Source organism: Spermophilus citellus, assembly GCF_964194105.1.
Source record: "Spermophilus citellus genome assembly, chromosome: 3".
NCBI lineage: Eukaryota > Metazoa > Chordata > Mammalia > Rodentia > Sciuridae > Spermophilus > Spermophilus citellus.
Window position 1 is genome coordinate 49,894,756 of NC_138184.1, and position 15,731 is coordinate 49,910,486.

General features: G+C 40.3%; 1 protein-coding gene across 1 annotated transcript in view; it reads right to left on the minus strand.

The window, feature by feature from the left end:
• The window catches only part of CACNA1D (calcium voltage-gated channel subunit alpha1 D), a 324,288-nt gene that overhangs the window by 152,512 nt on the left and 156,045 nt on the right, over positions 1-15,731 (minus strand). The window contains exon 4 of the mRNA XM_081284245.1: positions 3,519-3,658. Within this exon, the coding sequence (XP_081140371.1) occupies positions 3,519-3,658 (140 nt within the window). The remainder of the gene's footprint in view (positions 1-3,518; positions 3,659-15,731) is intronic.

The following is a 15,731-nucleotide window of genomic DNA, read 5'->3' on the forward strand; positions in this document are numbered from 1 at the left end:
AGTATGATAAGCTCTGGATATCAATAAGGATTTCACTGAGCTTAAATCTACAGTCTCACTATTTGTTTTCCATTTGTCCTGTCCTTGGTTCCTCCTCCTCTTTCCTGCCATTTCTGGACTGAGTTTTTGTTTTTTTTTTCTCATTTCACTTAGGCTCCACTATGGGTTTATTAACTAAACTTCATAATTTTTCTAGTGGTTTCTCTAGGGCAAGTTCCAAAAAAATAATTTCCCATAAAGTGCCAGATAGCAAATATTTTAGGAGTTGCAGGCCATACGGTCTCTGGTGTAACTAATAACTTTGCCATTAAACAACAAATATCCATTGACATGTGGTTGAGTTGCAATAAAACTTTACTTGCCAAAGAGGTAGCAAATAAGCTACTTTATCACTGGGGGCAAGAGGACAAGCTTAAACCAGATTTGATTTACAGAGGATAATTTTCCATTTGGTCTCTAGGGTTTAAAACCTACATGTTAACTTATCCTGCTCTGTCTTCAAGTATTTTATCATTCTACCTACTGCATAAGCATTTGATGAGTGTTAAACAATTTTCTCTGTTCCGGACTTTTGTGAAATTGTTATATATTGTTTCTATAGAAGGTACAGACTCTACATTTTTTCTCCTAAAGAGCTTCTAAAATGAGAAAAGAGGTCTTTATAGGTACCCATCCATTTATCTTTTCAGGCATTCTTTGTTTTGTGTAGATCCACATTTCTAGCTGGTGTTATTTTCCTTTAGTCTCAAGAACTTTGACATTTCTTGAGGTGCAGGTCTATCAGTCATGAATTCTCAGCTTTGATTTGTCTAAAAGTTGTTTATTTTGACTTCAGTCTTGGAAGATATTTTACTGAATAAGAACCATAGTCTGACTATTTCCCTCCAGAACTTTAAAGATGTCTATCATCTTTGGCTTCCATAGCGGATAAAAAGTCTATGATGTCTTTTTCTCCGTTTTAAGATTTTCTCTTTATCTTTGGTTTTTAATAAACTGATTACGGTTATGACGTGCCTTGATGTGGCTTTCTTCATGTTTGGTCTGCCCAGCTGATTTTGAGCTTGTTTAATTTCTGAGTTTTTATTTTTCATCACATTTGGAAAATTTGAAGCCATTCCTTCAAATATATTTTTTTTCTGTCTTCCCTCAAACCTCTCCTTCTGCAATTCTAAAATATATCAGTTAAACCATCTGATAACTCCCCACAGGTCACCAAGGTGAAGTTCATTTTTCCCTTAATTATTATTTTTGAGTTGCTATATCTAATTCCCTGAGTTTTTTCTTTGATAGTATCTTAATATGCTATTAAGGCAATTCAGAATTTTTTTTGTTTCAGAGGTATTTTTCAGCTCTTAACATTCCATTTGGTTCTTACATTGTCCCATCTTTCCTCATTATAGTTATATATTTCTTTTAGGTCACAAACATTTAAAATAGCTGTTTTCAAACTATTATAATGACTTTCTTGCTAATGCCATCATCTCTGTCATTTCTGAGTTTGTTCCTATTGACAGAATTTCCTCCTGATTATGAGTCATATTTCTTCATGGGTCCAATCTTATTTAACTAGATGCTGGACATTTGGGAATTACTTCAAGTATTTAGATCTCATTCTTTTCCTCTGAAGAATGCTAAATTTTGTTTTGTCAAGCAGTTACAGTATTCACAGTGGGTCTTCTCCTTTTCAGGCTTCTTTTCAAACACTGTTGGCAAGGGTTTCAGATAATCTTTACACTAGAGCACAGGATGGCAAACTTTTTCTATAAAGGGCCAGAGAGTAAATAACTTAGCCCTTGTGGACCTAAACTATTCACCTCAAGGATGTAAAAAATAAATATGGCTATGTAACACTAAAACTTTATTTATAAAAACAAGCAGCAGTAGATGGGCTAGGGTTTGGCCCATTTTTGCCAATGCCCACTCTAGAGCTGCTTTAGCACAACTACTGATGGTTTTACTGAGGTCCCCACTGCAAATCCAGGGTGTTTAATGAGGCCTTTTACTCCAACTAGTCAGAACTGGAACACCTTTCAGTCCCGTGTCAGCTCTGGTTGTTATTTACTTTATAGCTCCCCAGTTTCTCCTCTTCCTAACAGTGCTCTTTGCCTGGCCTCTTGGAACTATACTCCACATAAAGTGTAGCTTAGTCTTCTGCCCAAACTCTAGAGGACCTGAAGGCATATTCATGAAGCCCTCTATGATGAGTTCCCTCCCTTCCCAAATTTGAGGTACTCAGTAGTCCTGAACTCTTGACTCCTAAACTTGGTGAGGTCACCATGTTTGCTTTGTTCCATGTCTTTGAGCTGTGCCGGTATGTACAAAATGTCTCCAGGCAGAAAGACAAGGTGATTATAGTAAAAGCAATGGAGGTAAACATCTCCATTCTCTACGTGAACATAAAGTCCAGGGGAAGGTGAGGTACAACAGGGTTAATTACAGAACCAAGAGACCTGCAAGGCTCCTGCTTGCCATTCTTCAACACAGTGCATCATTTCTATATATCTGCCAACTGTTCATTTTTGATGCACTAACTTTGCAATGATGACCTAGATGCTAATGTGCTTTGGTGGTTTTTGCAAAAGCTAACTTTCTTCCATATGGATCCCACTGTAACTTTCTAGGTTGAAAGGACAGGCCCCAAACTGATTCCACTCTTCCAATATCCAGTAGAATTAGTCTCCAATGATAAGCCAGTGGATTCATGATCAAAGGATAATCCAAAAGAAAAATCACTTGCACAAATGCAAAAGGCAGCTAATCAAAGTTGTGGAGATGAAAATAGCCTATTTTTAAATCTTTCTCTACAGACACAATTTTAGGAAAAACCATACAACAGCTAGGGTAAATAAGACTTTGATAACTGATTCATTTCTCTCCTAGGTGTGAAAGGAGTAGGAAAACACAGGCCACTACTTTTTAACATTCTAACTAAAACTATTGGCATCTTCTTCCTGAAACAGGAATTTGAAAAAATACCTGCTTCTCTGCATTTTCTAACTTATTTCCCTTTATGCCAGATACCTGACATTATTCAGACAATTGTTTTGTTTTTAAAATGGGATTGTGATGTGACAGTTTCTCCCATAAGTCATCAGAAAAAAAAATAGCTTTGCTCAAGGGATGTTAAACAACAGAGTACCTCTGCTATGAAGGGGTGTATATGTAATTTTAGCAGGGTGCTAAGCATTAAGAGCTCCACTCATTTTCTCTGACCACAGCAAGGATGGTTTATTTGTGGAGGTTCAAGGCTTGTAAGGTGAACCATCTTATATCAGGAGCTCAGCCTCCCTTCTGTACCATGTTACTGAATGTAGGAGTATGAACCTTCAAACCAGTTTCTGCTCAAAGACAGACAGAACAGTACTGACAGCCTCAGTAGCATTCCTGGTAGGCCCTGGTGCAATAATTGGCATAAAAAAGTAACCATCTTCCCTCAAAAGACTGTGTTCTCTTCATCTCCCAGCCCACCCCTTTCCCATTTTCCAGATAAACATTTCCTCCAAGTAAGAGGGACTTACCCTACTATTACTATAACAAAATCCAGTAAATTCCATCCATTCCTAACATAAGCATTAGGATGTAGCAATAATCCATATGCAATAATCTTCAAAAATGTCTCGACTGTAAAAATAATCAGGAAGGCATATTCTACTTTTTCCTGTGAAGAGAAAGAAACACACACACACACACACACAAAAAATGTGGGGTGGGAGAGACAAACAAACAGTGATTAGAATCAATATCTCAAAGATATAAGCATTTTTCTCCCAAGTTTTATTATGAGAAAGAAAACAATTACACTGCACCTGGTCCAGGAAGGCATTTTAACACTGAATTTCTCATAAGCAACTAAGTGTAAAACACTTTTCATTCCAGGCTGAATGATTGCATTTTGCCACCTGCCCTAATGCGTGTGCAATGAGTCTGCCTAGGACATAACGGGCATGTTTGTTATTTGCACATATTTGCAAAACGCCTGTTTTCCTCCTGAGATTGCCAAATCAGGTCCAGAAAAGCACAAGGGTGCAACAAAGATTTCAACAGCAACCTTGAACAGAATGTCCTCTGGAAGGAATGAAAATGTGCCAGCCAGTTTTGACCCGTACTTCCTCTTAAGTTCATGTCTAATTTTAAGTTAGAGTCAGCTTTATCAATGAAAAACCAGGTGACCTTGGGCAGGTCCCTCCCCTTCTCTGGACATAGCTTCCTCATAGGCAGATTGAAATGGAGTAAATTCAGATGGCAAACACTGCCCGACTACTGGCGAGCTGCCTCTCGGTGGCTGACACTTCTGATGCGCCATCACGTGCTTGTCCAGGGAGCCTGGGCTCAACCTCCAAATCCTTCTCTTCCACCAGCCATTCTCAGACTGCCACCTGCTTGAGGACTACAAGACGGGAAACCTTCCAATTCCAACCCATTGTGATTCTACCAGCTAAGGAAAACACCTCAATCATTAGTTCTAAATGTTTTTAACTCCTTTTTTTTTTATAAATATTTTCTTCATGGGACCCTGGTTTCAATAAAAATAGGGACTAACAGGAATATGCATAACCAAGAGGCATTCCTGGGCAAGAAGCTACTTAATAACTAAATGAAAAAATCACTTAGCACATCTTCTGTCCTGAACAAGAAGCTGGGATTAGGAAAAAATTCTCCACTCTCATCCTCATCCTTGAAAAGTCTGGTCTGGTGGGGGAATGTGAGGGTTTCAAACCTGCACCCACAGAACCTATGGAATCACAAGAAGGGTATCGGATAAAGAGCAATTCTCTACTTTTAGCCCTCTGCTAAGGCCTAAGTCCTCATCTACTTCTCCCTTACCCTTCCTTTTCGTGACTGACAAAGTGGGAGCTCTGCTACGTCATGTATGTTGTAGACATTTTTATAAATGCAAACTTTTGGTTTTTAAAGAAAATTTAAGCTCCTGAAAGAAAACTATTTTTAAAATAATCTCTTAAAATATTCACTTTGGGATGATACCAACAGACCTTATATATATTTGCTTGCAGAAGCCCCAGTACCCTTTTACATTCAAATATTAAGTCTTGACTAAACTACCCCAGGCTCTGTCTGTGACCAGAGTACTGCCCCTCTCCCTGTCCCTGGCTGTCCCAAGGGGAGCTTCCCCCATGCCTTGCTGCCATTATCTCCTTGTTAGCCACCAGGGGAACCATCCAAACATGGCTGTGCATCCTAGCCAGCACCCCCATTTGCCACTCTCCACTGGTCATGTAAAAGTCAGTTTATCAGTTCTTCCTTCCCTTGCCCCAGAGCATCATGGTTCCTGTCATTTCTAAACCTGCCCTCCAGAGCTGCCTTTGATCCCTGGCATACCATCACAGCAGGAGGCACACCACACAATCCTACATTCACCCTGCTGTGATATCCTGAGAAGAAGCAGGGCACATTTTGCCACCGGTGGGGGTGGGGGGCAGATACAGGAAGGCTTGTATAAAGCAGGAACTGTTAACTCTGAAAGCTCAAGGAAGAATTCTGTTATGTAAACCACAGGCAAAAAAAAAAAAAAAAAAAAAATCCCTGAAAACACAACCTGCTATACTCAAATCAGACCCTGGCCACCAAATGCACATCGTCAATATGTTTTTGAGACATAATATTCTAAGGGAACGAGATAATCTAAAAAAAGCACACTGATTTTACAATTCCTCTTCCGTTTTTATCTTTTCTGCTTTATTTACTAGGCCAGACAGGAAAAAAAGGCTTTTGCTGCTATCAATATTCATAGCAGTTACATCCCTACGTCAAGACAGCACTATACTTCAGAGCAGAAAAACAAGGAAGGGAACAGAGAGTCCACCTACCAAACACAGCTTGTTTTTCCTCTTTGGCTTTTATTTATAAGTAATTTTGCTGCCACAATACAAGGACCATTAGTATAACTAAATTGGTGAAGGTTCTTTTATACCCTTCCCTGTCTTCTTCCCCACCCCCACCCCACCCCGCCCCCCACCCCCTTTTTTTTAAAGACTTTGGCTTCCTTTTCCAAAATCCTTGGTGAATTACTTGATGGAATCGATTCTAAAAAATGTAACATTGCTTTAAAGTGATTCTTTATTACAGAGATTCTACCATAACTGAACAATCAGAGCCCATAGAACAGGTTGCCCAGAAGCCAGTGTCATCCTGGTACTCAGTCCTGACACTAAAAAGGACTCCTATGAGATAAGTGTAGCTCTACATTAAACAAATGCAGAGTCTTAAAAAAAAAGATGGAAAACAATAATAGAGGGAGTGGGATAATTATTTGCTTTACAAAAGGATTGGTCATTTGAGAAAAGAAAGTCAAGTGAATTTGAAAAGGAAACCAATAAGAGATTCAGGTTTCTAACTGCACACAGGGGAAACAGGAGGCAAGATGCGGTACAGAGCAGACACTGAGGTCCCTCGGCCAAGACAGATGTGAGCACAGGAAGATGCAACAGTAAGGATGAGGAAGAAGTAGCTGAGCAAGAACCCTTCAGACCAGACATGCAGTGGGCTGTCCCTCCTATACGGCCTGGACAGAGCTACATTTTAAAAGTTCCCCTTCCCAGGCTAAACAGAAATACTACATGATCTCCAATTCCCCTCCATATGTCAGGCAGAGCCAGGCCTGTGTCACTCAGCCACCCACCATGCCAGGTTTCTCCTCATGGCAGGAGGTCCTGTTTAGCAGAGTTCTCCCTTTAGAAAACCACATTTTGGAGCCAGGGTTGTAGCTCAGTGGTGGAGCACTTGCCTATCATATGTGAGGCACTGGGTCCAATCCTTAGCACCATGTTAAAAATAAAATAAACGTATAAAAAACATAATAACAATCTAAAAATGTGAGGTTTTGTGATCCTTATATACCTATCAAAAAGCAAAAGACAGGGTATATATCTTCCTAAATCACTGTAAATGCTTTCTAGGGCAAGTTTGGAATAAATGGTCAAACTGATGAGATAAAAGCTGATGTCATTTTACCTAGCCCTCCCTTTCCATTCCAACCTGCAGGCCAGGGATAAGTTCTTTAATCTTCCATCCTTCCCTCGCTTCCTCTTCCAACTTTCTCACTTCTCTTCTAGGAGACTCCTTCACATCATAGGCCAACCTGCCATCTCCTATATATCCCCGGGACTTTTCTACTCCCACGCCTTTACTCAGTCGGCTTCGCTTACCTGGTCTATATATACATCTGCCCCCATATATGGAAACTTCCCTCTTCAGAGGGAGTGAATACATAGGTCTATGATACAGGGCTAAAAACAAGCACAGCATAGTTGAGAGAAAAGAACACAGGACTTGTTACTGTAATATTTGTTTTCTGCTAGTCACAGCTTAGCCACTGATTCATGCTGTGGCCCTGGGCCACAGTGGAACAATTCCACATCCTGTTCCCTCTTTCTAGAATGTGTCCCCGCCCCCCTTTTCCCATCAACCTAAGCTCTATTTGTCCTTCAGGGCTCAGCTTAAATGGTACTTCCTCAGCATAACCTTTTCTGACCTCCCAGACAAAATTGGAGCCTGCTGTCATATACTGTTAAAGCCTATTATAATTCACAGCCCTAATTCACAATGAAAATTTAACTTTTTAAAGATTACCTTTTTAATAGAGAGCCCAGATATAAATCTACACATTTACAGTCAAATCATCTTTGACAAAAGATGCCAAGAACACAAAATGGGAAAGGACAGTCTCTTCAATTAATGATGTTGATAGAACTAGATATTCACATGCAGATAAAATCAGACCCTTTAATCTCACACCATATAAAAAATCAACTAAAACCAGAATTTAAAAATTAAGACTTGAAATTGTACACACACTAGAAGAAAATAGAGGGTAAAACTTCTTGACATTGGTTTGGGCAAAGACTTTGGCTATGACCCCAAAAGCAAAAACTAGTCAAAAGGCAGTACATCAAACGAAAAAGCTTATGCATAGCAAGTGAACAACAGAATAAGGACAATTTAGGGAGCAGGAGAAAATATTTGCAAACCATATGCCTGATAAGGGATTAATATCCAAAATATATAAGGAACTCAACTAATTCAGCAGCAAGAAAATGACACATTTAAAAAAAATGAGCTAAGGAATCTTTAGACATTTCTCAAAAGATACCATACAATAGTAAAAAGGTATATGAAAATACTAATTATAATACTAATTATTAAGGAAATGTACATTAAATGACATAGCACCTCATACCTGTTAAGATGGCTATTATTGAAGAAGGAGGAGGAGGAGGAGGAGGAGAAGAAAAGGTGGCTATTATCAAAAAGACGAGACAGATGTTGGCGAAGATGAGGGAAAAAGTGAACCTGGGCATGCTGATGGTGAAAATGTAAATTACTACAGTTATTATGCAGAACAGTATGGAGATTCCTTTAAAATTAAAAATAGAACTACCATATGATACAGCAATTCCATTTCTGGGAAATATTCAAAGGAAATGAAATCAGTGTGTTCAAGAGACATCTGCACCCTATGTTTACTCTAAAGCATTATTCACAACAGCCAATATACAGAATTAACCTAATGTCCCTCAGTAGATGGGTGGATAATGTCTTTCATTATACATATATCTCCATCCACCCCAAACCAAAACTCTTTTTTTAAAAAAAAAAAAGCTAAACAGGAAATCCTGGGCAGGGGTTGGGGTTCAGCCTTAGAGCACTTGCCCCATATGTGTGAGGTCCTGGGTTCAATCCTCAGCACCACATAAAAAAATAAGTTATTGGGGGCTGGGGTTGTGGCTCAGTGGTAGAGCATTTGCCTAGCATGTGTGAAGCACTGGGTTCGATCCTCAGTACCACATAAAAATAAATAAAGGTATTGTGTCCATCTACAAATGAAAATTTTAAAAAAACAAGTTATTGTGTCCATCTACAACTAAAAATATTTTTTTTAAAAAAGGAAATCCTGTTATTTACAACATCATGCTACATGAAATAAGCCTAGGACAGAAAGACAAATACTCATGATATCATTTATATGTGGAATCTAAAAAATGTTAAACACAAAGAGGCAGAAAGTAGAATGTTGGTTACAGGGACTAGGGGCAGAGGGATGAGAAGGGTTGGAGGGAAGCTGGTTAAGATACAAACTTTTAAACAGGAGGAGTACGTTCATGAGGTCTATTATACGACATGGTGACCACGGTTAATAATATTATGTAGTTGAAAACAGATAAGAGTAGATTTTAAATGTTCTTGCCACAAAAAATAAGGATGTGGATAATATGTTAATTAGCTTAATTTAGCCATTCCATAATGTATACATATATCAAAATGATGTTGTACATTATAAATATGTATAATTTATCAATTTTGATAATTTTTTAAAAAATTACCTCCTTAATAACTGTATCACCCAATGAATGTACATTTCTATAAGGCCAGAGGTAATTTCTATTTCATTCAACATTGTATTCCCAAGACCTGTCACAAAAATAGATAGAGTTTACAAATGAATAAATGAGCATAATAAGAGATTTTGACTAAATATTATGTCTCTTCCTGCTAGTAAGTTCCATAATGCCAGGGCCCTCTTGGTTTTACCTTGTTCCAGGAAGACTTCCATCCCAGAACAGCCACCCTGTCCTCTAATCATGGCCAGCCCTGCTGGACAGCAGGGTGAAGGTAGTCCAATCAGAGGGAGGAGCACAAGCACAGGGTGACAAGTGTCCTACAGCAGCTGAAGCGCAAAGGGTGCGTGGGAATGGGTGGGGTGAGGCTGAACAGGCAGATGGCCATGAAGGGCCTCAGGTGCCTTTCGACGGGGTCTGGCTCTGTTTCTCATGTGTAAAATGAGCAGACAGAATCAGATCATCTCTTCCAGTTGGAAAACTACAATTCGCTGTGACCTGCTGAGCAAAGCTCCCACACAGGCTTCACAAGGAGGTTCTGGGAGGGTTCAGAGGCCCCTGGAAAGAGACATCTCGGGGCAGCATGAACCAAGAGCAGCTACTGTTTCTCCAAATGGTTGGGTTCACCTGAGGTCAACATGGGCACTTGGGCTGGTCTTGCTGAGACTCACTCCCACCCACTGTACTATACACTTCAAGAGGTGACCTCAAGGAACCACACGACTGCAATCACAGTTATAATAAGCTGATCCAACCGCTAGTAAAACTCTAATGAGTGAACCACAGGAGGGTGACCAGCAGGCAGGCCTCGCAACTCAGAAAACAGAGGCGATTTGCTTCCCTGCAGGTATTAATGAAGTATCTACTCAGAAGGCCTCCAATGCATAGTTTAATGCCACATTTACATGAAGAAACTGGCTAGAAGTGTCGGTTTGCATTCGTTTGTATTCATCTTTGGTTTAAGAGTACAAATTTTACATGACATTTGTGTCCCTGGTCTCTGCTGCATTGTTATCCTGTTTGAATCATTTAGCCCTCCCGATTCTCAGTTCTCTCATCTATAAAGCAGGAATAGTCGTTCTTGATGGACCATCCAGGTTATGGGGAAAATCTGACCAAGTGAAGGGAAGGCCAGAGGGTGGGAAGGAAGAGCTCTGCCGGCTGTAACACACTTCACCATCAAAGCTTGCTCGGAACAAGGATGGACACAAGACTGGTCCATGGGAAGCATGAGTAAACTCCCTGTGCTGAATTCCACAGAAGCATCTGGAACTCGCAAGCGGTTTCTCCTGATATACCACAGCAGCCCAGTGCACTCATGACTACTGAGGATAGCAAGACCCTGCCCAGGATGCTGACCAGAATGAGCCCAGAGCAGCTCAGCCAACAGGAGGCGACCAGCAGGGTGGCCTCAGAGACATCTGGTCTGCGGGTAGCATCACACCTGGGGGCAGGGGGTCGTCTCTTTGCTCAAAGGCAGCTGCTGCTTTGCTGCTGAGTCTAGAGCTATCAGCTGAGATGGGGTGGGTCACTATGGTCCTTATCACCCAGCAAAATTCCCAGGGTGACAGCACCCAACTCCTGGAGCCACTCCATTCCTGCTCTCAGTTCAAAGGCTACAGAAGTTGGAATGTAGGGCAGTTTACTGGTTCAGGGATAGGCATATGTCCCAACCCACACCAGCCAGGTCCAATTAGAGCTAATCCTGGGATTTGCACTTCACTTCAGCAACTAGAAAAATTCTGTCATTGGCAGGATTAAACCCTGAGAAACTATAAGCCTGCAGTTACCAGTGGGGCATTGAGATGAAGAGCCAACACCAAGGGAAGCCAAACCAAAAAGGGGAGAGTGTTAGACATAGAAATTTAGAAGCACGTGACCCTGATATGCCATTGTATGAGCACCTGGATCAAGATGATCCTAAAGTCGGATATTCACTCCCCCATCCTTGCATTTTCCAGTTATAAAAAACAAATTAAACTAGTGTAGGTTGGGTTTGTGGTCAACTGCAAGTTAAAGAGTTCTAGTTAGGGGCTGGGATTGTGGCTTAGTATTAGAGTGCTCACCTAGCACGTGTGAGGCCCTGGGTTCGATCCTCAGCACCACATAAAAAATAAATAAAATAAAGGTATTGTTTCCAACTACAACTAAAAAATAAATAATTTTTAAAAAAGAGTTCTAGTTAAATGCACAGTCCTAGAGGATCATTCTGCTTCTCCAAAAGCTCAAAGCAACAAAGAATATTTAGCAGTTACTATTTTCCCAAAAGCAGACTTCTTTGATGCTTCCCTCTGACCCAGAAGCTCAGTGAAAGTCCCCTATACCTAGGCCCCATAAGTCCTGCAAGTCACTGCCTCTGGAAATTCATCCAGATTCAGCTTTCCAAATTTACTCCTTCATACTTATCCGGTCTTTGAGGGCATCTTCGATTTTAATCTCAGAGGTAAAGCGGATAGTAAAGAGGAAGTGGAGAGGAAGTGGAGTTGAACATGCCAACTGTGGAATGTACCCACTGCCAAGAGAAATCAGAGACCAGGTCTCCAGGCATGTTTGAAGTACTCCATATGCAGGAGTGCAAGAAATTAGTAGAAGCACCCCTCAGATCTTTAAGACCTGTCTACACTCCATCTATCAATAAACTACTTACTCTCATAGCCCCAACAGGGATGGGGCACCCTGCCCTACCCAATTCCCTTCCCTCCTCCACATCCCCCAGTTCCAGTCCATCTAATGTCTTGCATATATGTCATATCCATTGAAACATCTGGTCTTTGTGCTTGCTCTTGTCCTCCAAGACTTGAAATACTTCAGTTCATCTAAATCCTACTCCACATTTAAAGGAAAACTAGAGAATTCTATTTTGCCCATGCAATGTTTGTTCCCTCTTTTGAAAGCCTGATACACTAAGCAGAGTGGACCACTGACTGCCACATTCCTCCACCCCGACTCCCTGTAGCAGACAACCCCACTAGTCATTAGATAGCATAGCATTTCACTCCCCTCTCCACTGACAGAGTCCCACGGTGCTCCTGTTAGGCATCACCCATTGAGTGGGGCAGATATTATTTGCTATCCTGGAGTTAAGAGTTATGTTTTGGCATTTGATTATGAAATTAAATTATATCAACAACACTCAAGTACCAACTATGTGTGAGGACATGAAAGAGCAAAGAAAGGCAAGGGACTAGCTGGGAAATCAATCTACTGACATGCTGCCTTGCATTACTTATAGATCATCTTACTCTGAGGACAGGAACCATTTCATCTATTGCTACAGAATCCTCTTGGGGTACCAAAGCAAAGAACTGATCATTTAGCCTCAATAAACACTTTGACAACCACACACACACAAAAAGGGAAAACAAAGCCATGATCTCAAGGCTACATTGCTAAGTACTGAGCCAGCAACCCTGTCATACCATCAGAGAGCTCTAAGAGCTAACACCTGGGCCAGAATATGAGGTACTCTTCCCTAGTTGAAGTTGCATGGTTCTACTTTCTTTCTAAACCATGTAAGACCTTTACATCTCATCCCAACAGTGTAGGTCAGACTGGGTAACAGTAGGATTATGTGTCCTACATGGGACTGATCAAAATTGTCTGCCATATCCCTTGAAATCTCTGGAGCTCAGCATACAACAGCTATCCAACACCTAACATTTTAGAAAAATCCTAGAAGTGGTTGCTTTATGTGACATCACCAAACTCTGCAACACATCTACCTCCTTTGTTGAAAGGAATGAGCAAATATTTCCAAATTGCAGTTTAAAAGTAAACCTTTTCACTTTGACAAGATATATTTGACATCCTTCCTTTTCTCCATTAACAGAGCCTTAAAAAAAAAAAAAAAAAAAAAAAAAAAAAAAAAAAAGCTTTTCAAATCTGTACGGTTAAATTCACTGATGTCTGAATTAGAAGTGAAACCATAGCCCACTCTGGTCCCAGGCCTGCCAACTCTCTCCTGTGTTTATTCTATCCTATTCCACCTTAATCACAGCTGGATGATTTTGGCTGCTGGACCACAGAAAGTTAGGTATGGCCATCTAGTCAACTTCAACCTAGCAACCTGAACATGGCCCTTGGTGATGGAGCCACGTCTGCCAGGCAGAGCAGCTGTGAGCATACCCATCCTGGTGGGCAGTGCTACTGAGCTCCTACCACAAGGCAGTCACTATGCCAATTAGCATTTTGATCTTTGACAGTGGAGGCAAAAGAGCCTAGATTCAGGTCCTAGCTCTGCCACTTATTATCTGCATAGACTCAGGTGACATTATGCCTCCTCCCTGCAGCTTCTTCATGAACAATAAATGTGGGAGTTTCTATTCCTAAGTATGAGTGAGGTAATACATGTAAAACACACAGGCCAGGATCTGGGTTTGGCAAATTTCCATGTCCTCAAAGCATGCGGGCTGTTAGTTTTGTGCTCATGTAATGCTCCTCTGCTTGGCCACTGCCCAGGACTAGCACAACGCCTAGCACAGGATAACTGCTAAAGATTCACTTAGTAAAAGGACAATGACTCAACTCACTGCTGACCCTGTAGTCTAAACCCTGGCAAGGGTGCACCTCTCTCCAGAGGAGGCCCTTTCTTGGCTTCAGTAAGAGAGCACTGGTTCCAATAAGAGAGCACCTGTCCAACACCTTCCCAGACTGTCCTGCAAAAGTCTGTAGTCTTTTATAGACAGAACAGAACAGTAAAGAGACAAAAAGGCCCAACTCCTCAGGTCTCATGTTACTGATCTCCCTGTATTGTGAAGGAAACTGTGTGGCAGGGGGTCAGTGGAGAGCAGACTATATTCATCTCACCACAAAAACTAACCTTTGGGATAAAAGACCCTAGTTCATAAACACCACTTTTCCCTGTGAATGTGCTGAGACCATAGGAACATAGATCATTTCTAAGTAAATTCATGTATCAAAGTTTTTTTTAAAATACTTAAAGCATAGAGTCTGTAATTGAAGTGTTTGACATATTTACTCAGAAGATTATAATTCCAAGACTATAATTCATCATTGTTTTACTATTATAAAGTTAATGAAGAGACATTGGGAGGCTTAAAAATCAGACACCAGTCAACTGTGGTCTTGAAGAGAAAATGAATCAACAGGACCAAGTCCCAGCTGACCCATGCTGGACAGGGAGCATCTAAGAAGCCAGCGTTATTTGCACTGACCTGGTCTCACCAGGCAAACCTCACATGCATCTGTCACTTGATGAACCTCCCAGAGGCTGAAGAGGGCTCCACCAGTAACCCTCAAAGCACAGACTTCCCAACAGGCTTTTTACAAGTGACTCCACTTTTAGAACTGGGTGTTTTTGGAAGCATTTACTAGGGGAAACTTTCTAATTCAATATTTAGGTATCTGATTTGAGTTTTTTTTTTTACTTTAAAAAATGTTTTAGCATCACTGGGAGCAGCTTATACTTTAAAATCAGCTGAAACTAAATATTCAGGACAGAAGAATAAAGTGGAAAGAAAAAGAAATTTATATGAAAAAGAATAGAGCAGAAAATCAGACCGTTTCAAAGAGGTATCCTGTAAAGACATATCTTTATAAATATTTAAGATTTTTAAAATTTTTTTTAAATTTTATTTTTAGTTGTAGTTGGATGCAAATACCATGATTTTATTTATTTATTTTTATGTGATGCTGAGGATTAAACCCAGGGCCTTGCACGTGGTAGGTGAGCGCTCTACCACTAAGCCACAACCCCAACCCAATATCTGAGATTTTTAACACATAATGTAAAAGAAGAAAATCAGATTAGTGACTCAAGTCACCTTGTCCCTTGAATGAAACCGTTTCTTGGTCCAGAAAAAGTATTTCTCCAGAGAATTAACTGAGAAAAGAATCCATTGACAATAGGAACTAAGTACCCATTACAGGAAGAAGAATAACATTTTCCCATCTTTGTGGAATTTATTGTGAAATTGAGGAGAGATGATCATTTCAGTGGAATTCATAGGAAATTAATTTAGTGGGTTTTATACAGCATTTTTCAAAAAAATCCCCAATATAATGAAAAATATCAAATGTAAGGAAATGCTAGAATGTATTAACACTATGTATATTTTCATCAAGTATTTATGTTTGGGGATTTCAATATAAAATGTATTTATTTTTGCTGACCAAGGCTTAAAAAAAACAGTTAAACAATACAGCTCTAGAAGCCAAGAAACTGGAGCCACCAGTACACACCAGTAGGGATGAATGTCAACTCTTGCTTACTCGCAATCACTCTCCCTCCCTTCCCTGATATAGCACAAAAGCCCTTAAGTTAAAAGTTCTTTAAAGAGCCCCTAAAAATATGCCAAGCCAAGTGCCCCAAAAGCAAACCCAATGGTCAGAAAAAAATCAATCTGGGAAGTGATGGCA